This window comes from Scomber scombrus, chromosome 8, assembly GCF_963691925.1.
Source record: "Scomber scombrus chromosome 8, fScoSco1.1, whole genome shotgun sequence".
Taxonomy (NCBI): Eukaryota; Metazoa; Chordata; class Actinopteri; order Scombriformes; family Scombridae; genus Scomber; species Scomber scombrus.
The window spans coordinates 13,344,047-13,361,538 of record NC_084977.1 but is presented as its reverse complement, the minus strand read 5'-3'; the positions used below and the strand labels follow the sequence as shown (position 1 = coordinate 13,361,538).

General features: G+C 38.6%; 2 protein-coding genes across 4 annotated transcripts; both read right to left on the bottom strand.

Moving 5' to 3' along the window:
• Positions 1-297: 297 nt before the first annotated feature.
• On the bottom strand, positions 298-4,460 carry btf3l4 (basic transcription factor 3-like 4). Of its 3 annotated transcripts, none has more exons than XM_062423517.1 (6): positions 4,337-4,460; positions 3,779-3,840; positions 3,032-3,145; positions 2,717-2,918; positions 1,000-1,059; positions 298-645 (listed from the first exon to the last, which is right to left on the bottom strand). In XM_062423517.1, the coding sequence occupies exons 2-6, from the start codon at positions 3,830-3,832 to the stop codon at positions 599-601; spliced, it is 477 nt and encodes a 158-aa protein (XP_062279501.1). In that variant the 5' UTR covers positions 3,833-3,840; positions 4,337-4,460; the 3' UTR covers positions 298-598. The 3 variants fall into 3 exon arrangements, with proteins under 3 accessions (XP_062279501.1, XP_062279499.1, XP_062279500.1); XM_062423515.1 differs by lacking the exon at positions 4,337-4,460 and adding an exon at positions 3,994-4,118; XM_062423516.1 differs by lacking the exon at positions 4,337-4,460 and having other exon boundaries at positions 3,779-3,965.
• Positions 4,461-11,396: 6,936 nt separating this feature from the next.
• Positions 11,397-13,898, bottom strand: ptgfr (prostaglandin F receptor (FP)). Its single transcript, XM_062424633.1, has 2 exons — positions 13,104-13,898; positions 11,397-11,711 (listed from the first exon to the last, which is right to left on the bottom strand). The coding sequence occupies exons 1-2, from the start codon at positions 13,896-13,898 to the stop codon at positions 11,397-11,399; spliced, it is 1,110 nt and encodes a 369-aa protein (XP_062280617.1).
• Positions 13,899-17,492: the final 3,594 nt, after the last annotated feature.

Here is a 17,492-nt window from a genome sequence, read left to right as displayed (position 1 = left end):
TGTTTCTCTGCAGCTCTTTGAAGAAACTCGAGAGGTGTGCAGAAATGTCCCTCCCCAGTTTGCTTTCTGCACAGGCTGCAGGACAGCGCACAAGCCAAGACAACAGAACTATGATGTCAGATGTGAAAATCCAGCCTGATGCACAATCTGTCATACTGTAGGAAATCTGTGAGGTATCAGCAAGTAAGCATCATCGAATAAGTAGACCATTCCTATGTACTGCATAATGAAGTCGTTCTCATTGGTGTAGGAGAATCAATAAGATTCATTTTGTCAATGACCACAGCACCATCTAAAAAATGTTAATCACCTTTATTTTGTTTCATAAACAACAAAAAAAGTCTTAAGACTAGATTTAATGACCACTGTAATCCTGACCATGACTGACAATGTGGTGAAGGGACTTAACCTTTTATCAGTAGGGAGTTGTTTTTAAGTGTGCACAAGCCAGTCTGACTCAGATATCCGGAGGCCATGGGGAAATAGAAAAGTCTCTCGTTTGTGGGCGATAGTGTTTGATATGTTTAGACTTATAAACACCGGAGAAGTTTTCTGGCTTCATTGCAGTCCAGTTTCATGTGCACAAGAACCTTGCGTGTCAGTTTGCTTCGTTCTTTGACGCTTCATCAAAGTTCTCCACCAGATCTGCAGAACAGTAGCACAATGTTAAAACCGATTTAGCATTAAAAACCCCAAATTTGTAAATGGCATAATACTGTTTTCACTTTACTGTCCAAAATGTTGCAAATGCACTCAATGATTGCAGAAGACAAAAGCCATTTCTGCAGAGTGGATTTTATTTATTTTAATAATATAACACTAAAGGAACTGGTTCATCATCAAAAAGAAAATGCAGAATTTCAGAAATGTAATTTTCACTTAGAAGAAAGCCAAATTCTGGCAAAAAAAAAATAAAAATAAAAATGTGTTCTTAAAGTGTGCAGAGATTCATTTTTAATGTTTTGATGTGATGTCTTTAATACAAGTTACTGTCCATACCTGGAACATCATCATCCTCTTCCTCAATGTCCTCTGCCTTTGGAGCTTTGCTGTCGAGAGCTGAAATGATAACACATGATTAACACATTAGAGCTTTAGCTGTTTAACGGTTGTCACCAGATAGTTTCTTAATGGATGAAGACAATAAGAAGTATACTGTATCTATTATTATGCTTACCTATAGGACTGAAACTAATGATTATTTTTAATTTTTCAATTGATTTGTTGTTTGATGTTGAAAATGTCAGAAAATCATGAAAAATGTCATTGTTTACCAAACCATAAGATGCAATCAAACTACCCAAAGATGTTCATTTTGCTATCAGAGGACTTAAGACACCAGAAACTATTCACATTTAAAGGGGACCTATTATGCGTTTCCTTATTTTCAGTCATATATAATGTTACAATGTTGGATATTCATATAAAACGTGGACAGAGTTAAAAAATAATGAGGTAACTGTATATAGAATTAATCCCTTTAGGCAAAATTGTTTGTCCCTCAGCAGGCTTCCTGAAACTGACCAATCAGAACAGAGTGGGGTAATTGGGAAAGGGACCTTAAAGAGACAGGGCAAGACTGCCTGTTTAGAGATAGAGGTTGAACTGAGGGGCCGCAATTAATACTGAACTGTAATTCCTGCAAAGCTACTCTAGGGAGTTTTAAAAAATAAAAATAAAAAGGACTGAAAATTATTAATGGATTATTAAAATAGTTTCTCTTTCATTTGCTGTGGATTGACTAATTGTTGCAGTTCTACCTCTGTAACATAGCTGACATTTTTCACCATTTTCCGACAATTTATAAACCAAAAAATAAATCTATTAATGTGAGAGGCAATTTATAAAAAGGCAGATTATAAAAATTCCACCAACAGGTACATGGTAATTTAGGATTTGGTCAGTGGCTGGCTGCTACATGTTTACATCAATCCTTTGTCTGTCCAGAGTCTAATCTTTCAATCACCCAAATTAACTGTTCCAGTTGTTTCATTATATGGTATCAAGCATTTTGCAAATGTTCCATTCAAGTTGTACTAGGCAAAACACTTGTGCAAATATACACCACCCTAATCACCCTGAACCACAAAGAAACCTTATAGTGGAATGAAAACTGTGGTGCCAGATACACAATATAAACGTGTCCTTAAGAGCAGCAAGTAAGTGTCAGATTAAAAAGACCCAAACTAATTTTAACTTTAGTTGGTTGCAGTGGGATAGTTTACACCTTTTCATTAAAAATACATTTTTTTGCCTTGTAAGTGATTCAACCTGATTACTTTCTGGTTGTGTTCTTTTGCGTAAGTCCTCCGTCTTGATGTAAATGCGTGTGGACATACATTTCTCTACTTCCAAAACTCACAGCTTCCAATCTGAACTGGAAATCTGCTAAGAGTCTGTTTTTGATACAAAGTCTTAAAGAACTGAGCATTATTACACGGATACATTGTAAGAAAATAAGAAATAACGATGATCTACATAGCACATTTAGACACATTGAAAACCGCTGGAAAACACTTTTGCACATCACACAGCTGTTCTGATTACCTGCATTGCCGCATGTAAACAAAACACTGTATTAGATTGCATCTTACGTAAACAGTTGATCCGAAACCTTCAGTTGGATTGATTTCATTCAGAATGAAAAAAAGTGTGCATACATGCTGTAACACAAATTTTACACTAGCAGGGGTCTGATATGTCCGGGCACACCCACCTTGCCGAGGGAACTGTTCTGCCAGTTTGCGCAGGCTGCTGAGGCTGTCAGCTCCCAGCTGACTGAGGATGCCAGGGAGCATCTCTGTCAGCTGCTTAGTCTCAGCATGGCCCGTGATGGCAAATGTGTTGGCGGACAAAGAGGCCTGAACTTTGGGGTTGTTGAAGTGGATCACAGTCCCGTCATCCTTGATCATGTTGACCTGAGAAGAGGACACTGGTCAGAGCTCCAGGTTACGGTTAAATGATCTGAGAAGTGACTTGTAATGAGAGAACATTCAGGATTTCCTTTTACAGTGGGTCCATACCAATTTACCTCCTCAATTCCAGCAATATTGTTGACAGCCAACTTCTTTAGTGAACTCTGAAGCTTTTTGTCATCAGCTGTTGCAGTTCTGTGTACTACCTTCTTCTTTCTGCGTGCAGAGCCCTGAAACCAAAGATACACAACAGAGACTTGAAGTCATGACTCATAAGTGTTATACAATGTGGTTAATTTATTTTAAAGTTTTGGGTTGGAGAGCATGACGGTATATACATAACTCTGTCAACTGTTAAGATATTTTTCCACACCGTTCCCACTGATATACCATGAATGCAACCAAATCAAGCAATCAACCAAGGCTCCAAGTTCAATACAGCTACAATTCACTGTAAAATCTATTCAGTGAGTTTACATATCCTGTTGTCAAAATATTTGTGTTATGCTGCTAAATCATCACTCTATAAAGTATTAGTCTCTAAAGTTTGAATGCAAAGACTCAAATGTTAAATTTGAAAAGCATGGATTATGATGTGATCATAACATACTGATTGAAGTTTTAAAATTAGGCACATGGCACATTTACTGATTTGCTGATTAAGGATAGATTAGTCGACCAGTAAATGCTGGTATTGCAACATATGCTGCAAATATTTGTTTTGTTTGTCAAAAACAAGTAAAATAACCAAAGGTAACATTTAGTGGCAGTTATTTAATCCACAGAACCATATGTGCTGTTTGAAAGCAGCAACTCACTTAACATTACATCTTTCCAATAAAAACATCACGTGTGTTTCTTACCTTTCCTCCTATCCGGACCTGGGCTTGAAGTTTAGCCAGTTTTTCTTGATTCATGTTTTGACCTGCAATAAGAGAAAATTGTACATAAGGTTGAGTAACAAATAAATGTTAGGTGTAAGTGACCACATGATGAGCTTTCTGCTTTCAGTGGACAGACAGCATGAAGACAGAGCTGCATTACGAGCTAACCAAAGTCCAAAGAGCATGATACAAACCCGTGTATGACAAATATGTGATGCTGATGCAACAATGTCTCAGTCTGGCTGACTTGTCAGAGACAGTGCTGATGCTCTGTGTAAAAGTGTGTGACAGAGCGTGTGTGAGAGAGAGAGAGAGAGAGAGAGAGAGAGAGAGAGAGAGAGAGAGAGAGAGAGAGAGAGAGAGAGAGAGAGAGAGAGAGAGAGAGAGAGAGAGAGAGAGAGATGAAAACATTACTCAGGGCCTCCACAGGCTGAACACACACACACACATCATGTTACTGCTCTGCTCTCAACACAACAAGTACACACCCCGCAGCAAACGCACATGACACGCAGTCCAACATTCATCACCACCAACCTGCTCTGATATCCACAGAGACATACGGCACTGAAAGATGGAGGTTATGATTTTTTCCCCTTCTTCTCCTTCTTCTTTTTCTTCTTCTTCGTATTCGTCTTCTTCTTCTTCCTCCCCGCGTCCGACCGGCTGGAGGCCTTTTAGACGCAATGCTGCCACCTGCTGGACGCTTTAAAGTCCCTTAAAATTATTTTTTCAATAAATAGCTCATGTTGAGAGATGCTTTTCCAGTCACAGTATAAGCAGATGATCATCAGCAGGGTGTTCCCTTCTAACCCTGGTCCCCACGACGACGAGCATTGCATTGAAAACAGCAGTTTTTCTTTAAAAAAATTTAAAAATGATTGATTTTCACTACTGTGTGTGTACCCTAGTGGTCATAGATGGTATTGCCGTGTGTGAATTTGAACTCATGGGGACATTTTGCTGACAAAAGTGTGTAACTGTGTATAACATATACACTTTATATTTGATGAGTAGTATTGCATTTACGTGCACTTAAATGTGATCAGACTTTTATTTTATCAAATGAGTTTTCCTTAAATCAATGAGGGAACCCATTTAATCATGAATCGTAATTTCAAAGTGGTTTTCTTTGGAAGAAACTGATACACATTTTTGTTTGCCTGAAGTAGACAAAAATACAAATTAATAACTAAAAGCATGACTGATTTTGTAAATAAATTACAAGTCTATTTGATTTTCGTTTTAAAATACAAAAGAGTAAATTGAAATTAAATTGAATGAACAGTACATTTTATGGTTTGACTTTCTTTTCAAATTTAGAATAATCCAAATAAAATCACTGGCAAACAGAAACAAAAAATGACCTGTTTCCTCATATTCTGACACCGGATGTCTCATCAAGACAAGAGCGCAATAAAAATTAGAATAATAACAATAATAATAATAATAATAATAATAATAATAATAATATCTATCTCTAGAGATTATGGAAGAGTTTCAGCATATATGCTCTGAACTACACTGTGTGTGTACTTGCACAGAGATGAAGACATCCTGTCAGGAATTGAAGAATTGGCAGAAGATGTACTTTTTGAACTGTCTTTCTTATTTTGCCCAAATTGTCCTTGTGATTTCAGTCAGTGCTCAAGAGCCAAAGCAACATGTGGACTCAGCAAGACAGCACACAATGCTTGATCTGTGGCTGAGGGACATGGAAAAGGTTTTGCCTTCAGGGTAAGTAGTTATGCACTTTATAATAATAATAATAAAGCAAAACAGTGTGTGTTCACAATCACATGGTTCACTTTGGACATATCAGGTGGAGAAATAACAAGTATTTCTTATCCTTCATCTATCAGACAAAATATGTTTAAAGATATTTATAATTTGCCATTTATACTACATGTTGATCAACTGCAGAACTAGAACCAAATAACAACCACATCTTGATGTACATTGAGGCCTGGCTTATAACCATCATGTCTACAGACCTGCAATAAAAAACAGGGATGGTATTTTGCTGTATGTTAAACCTAATTACCTTACTAATCCACTGTCTAACATGTATTTATAATTACAATTACAAATAGAAGTACTACATAAACCACTACAATTTAAAAATGTCATCATATACAGATTGTTGTGTTTTATCTTTTTTCTTGAAACAAAGAGTCTGGGAGATGAAGCTTATACTGTATGCTGTTGCAGTTGCAAAGGATGACGGTTATTTGCCAGACATGAGCCAGACAGCTGGATGATGATGAGGGGATGCCCAGAAACAGAATGATGCATCCTTCAGACCCACATTAGCTTGAGTTTCTGGAGTTCCAGCCCTGACCACAGAGCAGCTCCTGGAGCATCATTTATAGCATATGCTGAAGTCAGCAGGGGAGTTGGAACAGGTAAGCTGACATATTTTACTGCAGCAACAAACCTCAACAAACCAGCAGGGCACCTACACCAGACTCTAGGAGCTGCACAGTAACAAATAGATTCCATTTTACCAGGTAGATCTGAATAAATGATTTCCTTCATGCAGAAAACATGAAATTAAGATTCTGTTTCTTGTTTACCTATAGCTCTGCAAATTATTTTTAACAATATCCCTGTGAATACAGGTAGATACATCTATCAAGCATGTTTGTGTAATCAGGCTACTAATTCCTACACTGTTGTTGTTGCTTTTGACACCACAGGTACCACGATAATATCCAGCAGTCAACCAGAAAAGCAGCCACCCAATTAACCTGGCAAATGAAAAGATAACCTTGATAGGAGATGCACACTACTTTAACAGCATATGCTATTTTAAAGTTTGACATTTTATTTGTCATGGTTGTGTTTGGTAACTCTTTCAAGTAGAGAGCTGACATTTAGATGTAATTATCTCTATAACAAGTAATAAAACACATTTTTGTAGCATCTTGTCGTAGCATGCTTTTCCATTTATATGTATTTAGCTTTGGTAATGTTATGACACATAGTTACACGTTTTAAGCAGCACAATGTGAAACAAACCAATTCAATGCTAAACAGTTTTCAAAGCTTTAAGACTCCATCTCTGGCCTTGACCCTGTGAGAGCTCATGATTCAGCTCTGGTTTATTTTAACAATGCTGTAATGATATATCACACTGCAGTGCCTTTTTCAATAGTGGCAGAACTGTCTTCTTGGACACCACCTTCTCCTCGCTGGCCTTTGTTCCCCTCTCAGGGTTTATACCTAAAAATGTAATAACAGAGAAGCATGTAAGAAATGAAATGTGGTAAGTAAAGATTGTTTGCACTTAATAAAGAACACCATTGCATTCAGCAAATAAAAACGAAGACGTTTTCTCATAATAGTGACCTCTGTGTAAATATGATTAAAACAGACCGGTTGTTTCCATTATGCCAGTATCTGAGTCATCCTTATTTTGACGCATTAGGAGTGTTGGTATATTTGTACTTTGGAACAGAACAGTGTTAAGCAGATTTTTAGAACAAACTTCAAGATAAAAATAGCAGTTACAATATCCTTGATGATTTCAGTATTTTAAATGTTAAATAAATATCACTATAATGAATCTGATGTCACCTAACAATAATGCCATATACGTTACTCAAGGATACCAAGACATCCCAATTGCTCACACCAAGGAGCAAATAAAAGCAAATCAAACCAGTGTTATAATGGCCTTACCCTCTGACAAAATATCCTGTTAGTAGCAAGATTAAAGGCCTTCATTATTCTGGGTTCAGACTGCATGTGCAAGTGTAGTGAAATCTTCCTCTATTCCCCTCACTGTATTTTCTTTTCTCTCTCACTCTCTCCCCCTCTCTCTACTGATATCAAATTCAAATTTAAATGAATTTTATTGGCAAACATTGGTATATGTGTATATATTTCGTCCTGCAGTGCTTTGGCAACACAAACACTACCATTTATACATTTCTGCTCATCCCTTTTTGACCAGGAAAAAGAAAAACAGCTTGTATTGCAATTTAATCTTTTGTATTTTTAAATGAAAATCAAATAACAACTTGGGTTTTTTTCAATACCCGTTCCTGAAAAGAAAATCGAATGACCAAAAGATACGTGGACCTCCAACCATGCACTGTGTGTACATTTTAGCTCCCCTATTAATAATAAGATTTGAAGTCAGTTATACTCACAAGTAACATACCAAACTTGAACTTGACCGCTGCATTTGTTTTATGAATGGAGTTCAGACTGATCAGAGCTTTGCTAACACTGTAACTGCTCCGTCCTCACTTGCTGGCCTGTTGGTGAGTTAGTGTGTATTTTTTAATCCCCAATTACGTGTATTATCAAAAAGTCCCAAAAGGGCAATATGTCAGTAATTGGAACTCTCTATGACCCTGGGGGGTCAATTAGTTACAAACCACCAACCTTTTGAAAGGCCAACACAACGCTAACCTACTGTGCCACGCAGACATCTCTGCCCTGTATTGAGTTGGTCTTCCTTACTGAAAAATTCTTAGAGTAGTCAGTCCCAAAAGGGCAATATGTCAGTAATTGAAATTCACTATGACCCTGGGTGGGATCAATCCGCTAACCTTTTGGTTAACAACATAACGCACTAACCTAGTACACCACAGAGTCAGCTCTAGACTGTAATGTGTTGGTGCAAGGTATATTTTGAATCCCCCCAGTTACGTGCATTACTGAAAAATTCAAAAAGGGCTATATGGCAGAAAGTGTGACTCACTATGAACTTGGGTGGGCTTGAACCACCAGCCTTTGAGTTAACAACACAATGCTCCACCCTATTGCATCACGGAGACATCTTTGGCCTGTGTTGAGTGTGTATACCCTATATTTTTAATCCCAAATTATGTGCATTACCAAAAATGTCAAAAAGGGCATTATATCAATAAGTGGCAACCACGGGTGGGCTCAAACCGCCAACCTTTTGGTTAACAATTAAACACTTTACCCTATTGCACCACCGAAACATCTCTGTCCTTTACTGAGTTGGTGTACCCTATATTTGAATCCGCAATTATGTGCATTACACCATATACCATTTTGTGCCCCTGGTACACCATACTACTTCATGCATACACACCAACTTTTCTTGTTTTAACTTTTCTGAGATCTCGTCCTTAAAAATCAAAAAGCCAGAATAATTATGAGACTTGCTTTCAAGGTACTAAAAGTCAAGATCAAGTGATCTTTTGCTCTTCTGCTCTTCTTCTGGTTTCAGTACTCCCTGAGCTCATCTTAGGACACCTGCATTACCATTTGATAGGTGAAACTCCCCACCTGCCACTTTCCCCAGAGCTGGTGGCATGTGGTCTTTTTAACTGCAACAATTTTAACATACGCTACCCTACAGTTATCCAAGTAACTGTAAGAGCGATCAAAGGAAGCATAATTGATTTAATGAGCCAGTGTCATTTTGAGACAAGCATATGCTACCGGGAGGATCACCCAGGTAGCCCTCAATCACCAGCCGGCACGGGAGACGACCACCCGATCTGCACCTTGGCTCCCTCTACCTCTTCTTCTGTTTTGCCCTGTTAGGGAAATAATTGCATTAATCATATGACTGTGTGATCACCTTTTTATGTGTAATCATATAAACTGTGTGAAATCGATGTATGGAGGCTGAGTTCAGTTGTGTGTGAAAGCCTTGACAGTGGATGGCTGTAAAAGGACATGCACCCGATAGAAAAGAAACCTAATGAGCAACAGTTTGTTTTTTTGGAAAGGTGATGGACAGAACATCCATCTGTGGAAAGCTAAGACAAAGAAAGCTTGAACATAACATTTGCACAGGACTTTGATTTTACAGTATGATCCCACTCTGAGGGCATGAGAATAGCTGACACTGGTAAACACTGTAGCTTTATTTGAACTGATATGGAGATTATTGTAAGTGTCAGGGACGTATGACATGCCAAAACTAGTCCTTTAATGTTTCAGAACCTGTTGCTTATGTGACTGGACATAGCTGAACACAGCCTTCCTGTTGTTCCTGTAATGTCATGCGGGACCTCTCATTGCTATAGTGCCTGTGTACGTGTGCGATTTGTGTGATTTCATTAAAGGCACTTTGACTGCAGGTACTGTGTATTTGATATTCAACTACACCTCTCACCCACTTCTTAGACCGGCTGCTTTGACAGTCTCCCTCCTTTTCACCAGGCAGCCTTACTCCTCTATTTCTTCCTTGCCGTTCATTTCCTTGTTGTTCTTCAATTTGTCACTAATTGTAACACTGTGTTGTGCTCTGTCAATATGTTCCTTGATGATGATGATCATTGGTTGATCTAACATTCCTCTTCATTAGTGACAGTCAATATTCACCTGAGAGCAATTCATCAATTTAGGACATGTATACAACAAAAGTCTAATGGAAATGTTTAGAAAATATGGTTGACAGATTATATAAAGCGATTCAACCATTTTGCATGTGATGACTTATGTACAGTAATGAAGTAATGCCTAGATGTCTACTTGACTAAGACTACTCAACACAGAACCAGTATAATGTGCCAGAGCTTTTGCAATTTGTTCAAAAGACTAAGAAATTGTTTTTATGATGTGCATAAGTTATGTGATGATGTGGAGGTTGAACAAATAGTTTTGAGAATTACAATTCTGATCTGAGAATTGTACCAAAGCGTCTGAGAAAAACTAATTTCCATTGCCACGATGCTCCAGACTACACAAAGACAGCACAGACTTTATTCTTAAAAGATATTTTAATTTTACATTTCCAAACACACAGTACTCTGACCCCCCTTCTATTATAACAGGACACATTTCATGGTGTTCAATTTGCTTCGAAATTTTCAAGATTTTCTTTTTGCAATAATCACTTTTATCATACTGTTCAGCCCAGAGAGACTGGAGATATATCATGCGATACAGAGATGACATGCAACAATAGCACATGTGCAGAACATCACCTTTACTGTGCATGATATCTGCCAGCAGTCTACTGGTCCACTGATAAGCCCTGTTTTGTCTGATTAGATACATACAAAGATTTGTCTTCTGCCCAATCCACATAACTGGCATAAATCTGTAAATCTATAGAAATGTTTGGCTCTCATATGTCAACTGTAGATGTCATAATTACGCATCTATATCAACCCATTCACATGTAAGGACAAAATCAGGGATACTAGTTTGCCAGTAACTCCAATATCAAAGGCAAGACAAAAATATTCAGTAAACTGTTTTTGCACGAGGTTCAGGACACAGGCAACATTAAAAACCAAGACAATAACAGTTCCAGAAGAAAAAGCTAAATGAAAGAATGACTGAAGTAACTCAATTCACACAGTGATATTTTCTGAGCACTGTAAACATTTTAGATTTTGCTCCTAGCCACAAGAAGAGATAGGAAACCCCACACTATACAATATACCACAGTACAGCCAATTCATGACGATTGTTTTGCAAAGGCGACATGAAAACAGACTCTTCATGATGTAGTTTGTGTAATACTCTATATGAGCCTTTTATAATAGTTTTATAACTTTGACTGTCCTGTGGAAAATTCCATTTCAACAAAGTTCTTCACACCTGGACAGTTTCTGTACCAGGTGTCCTCAGATCAAGCCATTTGGAGCAGGGTTCAGGTGATGGATTTGATCGCAGTGTCTGGCAGAGGTAATCTTCCGAGGCAGGGGCAGTCAGGTGGACCGGCACCTGAGTTGCTGGTCTCAACCGAACTGCGGAGAATGCTGCGCTGCCAGCGGTATAAGTTGTGAGACTTTGACCCCCAGCTGCTTTGTAACAACATGAAGATTTTCCTCAGTACAGCCTTCCTCAGCAGGATGTAGACCCAGGGATCCAGGATCTGGTTCCATGTGGCCATGCGCACCACCATCAGCAGACTGAAAGATGCTGGCTCATCCTTGGCTTTGGTGCTCAGTATGATGACACAGATCTAGTGGAGCGGTCATAAAATAATAGAACATATGAATTACTGAAGTTATAAAAATAACTTTAGAAGTCATTTAATCGTTCAACTGATATTGTGTTTAAAGAAGCAATATGTAATTTTGATTTTTGCACAAACTCCTCAATGAAGACCTTAATTAACAATGGTGGTTCTCATATTGCATTCATTTGCAAAAATTGTCTTGCACTGAATGGACATTAAGGAGACTTTAAACTGCATTATTTAATATAATTGAATCTCTTTCCCTAGGTTTTTAAAAGAAAAAATCTTTTTTTGCTGAGAGCATCCTCTTACATTGCACTCTGAAAGATATGCAAATATTCAATTTGAAAAACGACTCACAGTCATTGTTACACAAAAAAATCTTTAAAGGAGCAATTATATTTCCAGATGTTTTGCAAATAAACACTCAGGAGTCTCTTTGACTACCATGTACTGTTATGGTGGAAGGAATAAAATACTTCAAAAGTGTAAATAATGGCCTTGGTCACGCACGTTAAAAGATTTAGTCACAGCAGCAAAGGTGTTATCAGATTTTTTGTATTTCTTAAAGCCCTCTATCAATATTGAGCGCACAGTCGTCATGAATCAAAAGGATCAACAAAGAAGATCTTTACCAACATTTGTAGGCTACCATACAGAAAATATGTTAAAGATATTATCAGAATTTTGCTGAAGGGGTTGACGAGTGAGGCATGGTGTGAATAAGAATGCCTTTAAAGGACTAAAGACAGGAATGGAGGGATAAAGCAAGATCATAATAGATGCGTTGTTCCCCCAGAAAATACAGTGAAAGCAAGATGCTAGAGAGGGTGTTTGGTGTGTGTGTAAAAAAAAGTGGGTGGTGGATGTTGGGACATTATACTGAGTTTTAAGGAGGTTTTTGAGCCTCATTGTGATAAATGAATGGATGAGAGCTTCAGAATGACAGGGATGGACAGATTGTCGATGAAAAGAGCAGCATGACAACCTTAAAAAGAAGCATTTCTCGAGTCACCTTTTCGTCACATATCACAGATAATGGAACCTGCCTTTCTGTATTCTTTCAAAACACATTTCTCTGTCTCTGACAGTTACTTACCGATGTTCAAAATACTTCCACAACACTGGCAAATAGGAGATGTGGTTTAAAGATCAGTGATGAAGTGATGGTAATTATTATCTTAGCTGCCAACAAATCAATTAATAAAGGAGCCTGGAACATTAATATGTAAAATGACTTCCAACTTGCTTCATGGCTTGAGGTAAGGCTTGTGTGCACACACACACACACACACACACACACACACACACACACACACACACACACACACACACATACGTCAGTCTGCACTCTGATTGCTTTAAATCAAAGGTGTACTAAAGAGAAGATCTTACCAGTAATGGGCCCCAGCACACACAGGACACCAACATGATGGCCAGCAGTTGGCAGATCATCTCTATATGGTAAGACGTGCCTCTGCAGTGATGCTTGCGGCGCAGTCTGGACTGCAGCAAAGCACAGCTTGTCAAAGTGTTGCATACAATAGAGAGCAGCAGAGCCAGTAGCCCCAGCATAGAGAAAAGCAGAGGCAGGAGCACATCCAGCCAGTCTTTGGGTTCCTCCATGTGGAAGAAGCACCAGCTCCTGGAGCTCTGAACCGTGTAGGGCCTCCAAAGCAGCACAGGCAGCAAAGCCACCAGGGCAGCAAGCAGCCAGGTGAGTCCCAGCAGCCTTTTCATGTGGTGGGAAGCTATCCCTGTGGAGTGGAAGATGGGTCTGGTGACTCCAATGCAGCGCTCCACCGCCATTGCACTTCCCAGGAACAGGGGGCTCAGGCCAAAGAACACCATGCATGCCCCAAAGAGGGTGCACACAATGTGGTGAGGGTCAAATTTCTCCCATTTCTTGTGGGAGCTGTAGACAAAAAGCACCAGGGAGCCATTGACGAGGTGGCCCAGCAGGTCGGTGACCACCAGGCTGCTAGCAAACAGCAGGAAGGACGCCTTGGACTTGATCCGTATGCGGTTGTAGGATTTGACCAGAATGAAGAGGGCAAGGCTGTTGGAGAAAATGCCCACAGTCATGGAGATAACGGAGGCGGTGACAGACAGCTCCTTCTGACTGCAGGTGTCGTTGGTCAGTCTGACCCCTGACCTGCAGCCTGTTTCTGAGCTCCCATTGGCTGACATGGTAGAAATTAAATCTGAAGAATAAATAAATGTAAGATGGGATGCATGACACGTCTGTACCATAATATTGATTCTAAATAAAAACTTGTTAGGGTAAAAATTACTTTTATTAATTTAGTAAAGCATGAAACGTGATCACCAGAACATATGTTCATTGATTTGGACAAAGCATTATAATAAAGTACATCATTTTACTATAGTTACAGCTCACTTGCAGTTTTGGGTGTAAACTGTAAATACACCAACAATAGTCACTCATATTTTCGACCCATATTTGCAATACTGAAATGTTGTTATTAACATCACTGAGTACTTCGAAAGAGACATTTTCACCGTCTCTCAAAAGCCAATAACTTTAATTATTGTGAATTAATGTTCAGAGGCTGAATCGGTTCCTTACCTCAGGTTTGGTCCTCTGTCACACAGTTCGCCATTAGTCAACAGCCTTTATCCTCCGGTTTTTATGATAGTCAATATAATAAAGTGACGTCTTGTCAGCCGGCCAGACTGAACGTCCTAATTCGGCTCTCCCCAGTATTCCTGTCGAGGCAGCGATCTGTGGCACTTCTGCGGTCTGCGCTCAGCTGGTGCCACTGTGGGCGCACAGCTCAGTCTGCGAGAAATCAATACAAACTCAAACGTGTGTGTGTTTGTCGCATTCTACATACATCGGCCTAAATCTTTTCTTTAGTTTTTATGTCGACACCGGTTAAGCACTCAACGAAAATAAAATACGGATAAAATGTTGCCAAACTACGCGCTTCTCTAATACACGTGATTACGCACCATTGCCCTACTTTAAAGTATGTTTTTGCATGTTCATCCAAATCTGTTGCAATCGGCTGCATATTTCTTGATAGCAGACTCTTGGAGGCTCTCCATAAATTGATAAATCAGAAAAAATCCAATGCGTGTTGTTTGATCATCCTACTGCGTGTGTCTGGTTATCAACAGGTTATCAACAACTTCATCTGATGCCCTGAAGTGCAGGCTGTGTCTGTGGCAGCATGAAATCACCTGCTGGTGACAGAAGTGATGTTGTTTCTCATAAATTGAGATTTTGTTGTGTGTTTTTTTTTTCAAAAGAAAAAAAAATACACCAAAATTTTTTTTCACAATATCTAAAACAAGAAAGGTCCAGCGTGTACCAAGTGTTATTACTTTACCAAGATGCCATTTAGTTTTCATTATATTATATCAATCACACTGTGTGTGTTTTCTATCACCTACTGGAAATTGAATTTTTCAGCTACTTTTAGAAATAGAGCAAAGTGGAAATGAATATCAGCCAGTGCCAATTTTCAGCAGCTTCAACATTCATTATCCACTGCGTAATGTCACTACTGAGATAAGAATAGATTGATATCAATATACCAGACCAAATAAACAAGTTTCCCCCTTCTGTAATGTGATAGTAAGAACATATCTGGCATGGACTGGACAAGTGCAGAGCTTTGGTTCAAGGCAATTTCCTTTTGTTTGGTGCAGGCTGACTCAGTAGTCACAGCTTTTGTTTCTTCTGATAGCATACTATGCCAGCCTCCATCAAATCCACCTGCTGTGATTAGCTGAAAATGATGAGGACAGGCAAGCATGCTTCATTTCAATAACAGATGCTGTTTTTTCTGTTCATTTGTTGTCAAAGGTGTTTATTTTCTTCCAAAATTACAGCTGTCCATTTGATCTACTGTATGTGGTTTATAGTCATCAAGTAATTCTGCTTACTGCAGAATGAATTCTGCTGATTTCAGAATGATAAAGAAAGAGTTCTGTCCTTATAATGTACAAACAAATGTCTTATGAACTGTATGGCAATGAACACATATTTTATCTTCTTGCTGTTTTTTTAGTTTTTTGTTCAGAGTTGATTCATGTCATTTAAAACTATTGAGGATTTTTAATCTGAATGTTCTGCTGAAATGAGCAATCAGGAGACCTGGCTAAGGAAGCAGACATGAAATTAAGCATTGCAGATAGAGGGAACTTCACATTAAGTCACATAAAAGGACAGCAAAGTGCTCCAAAAAGCAGAAAGGTCAGAGGGCCAAACAAAAGACCCTCTAAACTAGAGTCCCCTTTAATGCGACTCACCCAGCAGTGACTGAGTAAATCATCGACTTTCATTAAATCTGAGCAAGATCATTCAGACAGGGATATTGAGATATTAAGAGATTTGCAGGATGGACTTCACACAATTAAGTGTATTACACTTCCCTGCAAAAAAAGTGTGTCTTTATCATCTAACTCCTAAAATGACGCAGTGCAGAGCAGATCTCCTTTTTTTTTACAGGATAAAGTTTTTATTGCAGGCTCACATTACCACATTTCTCCCTAATTTATATTTTTGCAACTGTGCACACAATTGGTGCACTTGCTTGGTTGGTACAATCAAGGCAGGATATGCTTAAGTGATGTTTTGTCTGAGCAGGGAGGAAGTGTGAGCTGGAATGTGAATATCCGAGTAGTGTGATGATGGTTGTCTAATTTCTCTGATGAGGAAGCAAAGTTGTTTTCATACTCCACATGCTCCACCACTCCAATGGGCAAATGTTGAGAACAAGAAGCGAAAAGTAATTGGATGAGGAAAGTAGCAGATTACATTGCAGAGCATTAGTTTAGTTCCCAAGAGAGCGCAGCCATGACCCTCTAAGTTTATCGAGCCCACAGACTCTGGGGTCAGCATATTGATTGATATCGTCTTCTGACGTCAGCCCAGTGCTTGGAACAGCTTCACAAAACAGTTCTTGACTATCAGCCATGGTGCCAAGCAACTGAGTCAGACAACCTTTGGGTCACACCTCAGGCTAAAAGCAAATACCGCTACATCCAAGACTTTCTGCATGAGAGTCATACTGGACACAGTCTAGCAATGATTATCATTAGGAGGCTGATTTGTACTGGCCCTACAGCTTAAGGCCTTAAAATTATTCTGGTTCCCAGTTACCCTTTTCATCTTATTTCAAACTCTATGCTGCTATATATTAGAGATTTCACACATTACAAACTTCTTTTTCCCATTTCCTGCCATGATTATCCTCAGGTTTTCATATCAAACTTTCAAATTGAATGGCATTTCCTTCAAATAAAAGTTGAATTGAAGTGAAGTTTGAGGAGGCACTGGAGTCATTTTCTTAAACTTCTAATCATTGAGGTGCCCTGAAGGACTTTTATGCTTCATTGTGTCCCTGTTTGAAGAAATACTGACATGTTTCCATCCTTCAAAACTTAATTTCCTCTGTAATTCCTTGCTCAACAGAAGTTGTGTGAAATGTCCTCCTCACTCACAGGAGAGAGTAAATTCAAGGACCAGAGTCGACTTACAGTCTGACTGCAAGAATATATGAAAAATATAATCCCTATATATTTTTCCTCAATTTTTAATGTTAGAGTTGTATGTATAATGTCACTAATTTTTAACAATAAGCTGACCAACCAACGTCATCTTCTGTCATATTATTTAATAAATATTTATTTATCATTCTTTTAGTTTCTGGTTATTTTCTTTTGGTGGTTTAATTAAAATCCCTTTTTTTGTCCACTGTAAACAAAATAATATTTTTGAGCATCTGGTCAAATCAAACTCCCTGTCTTTCT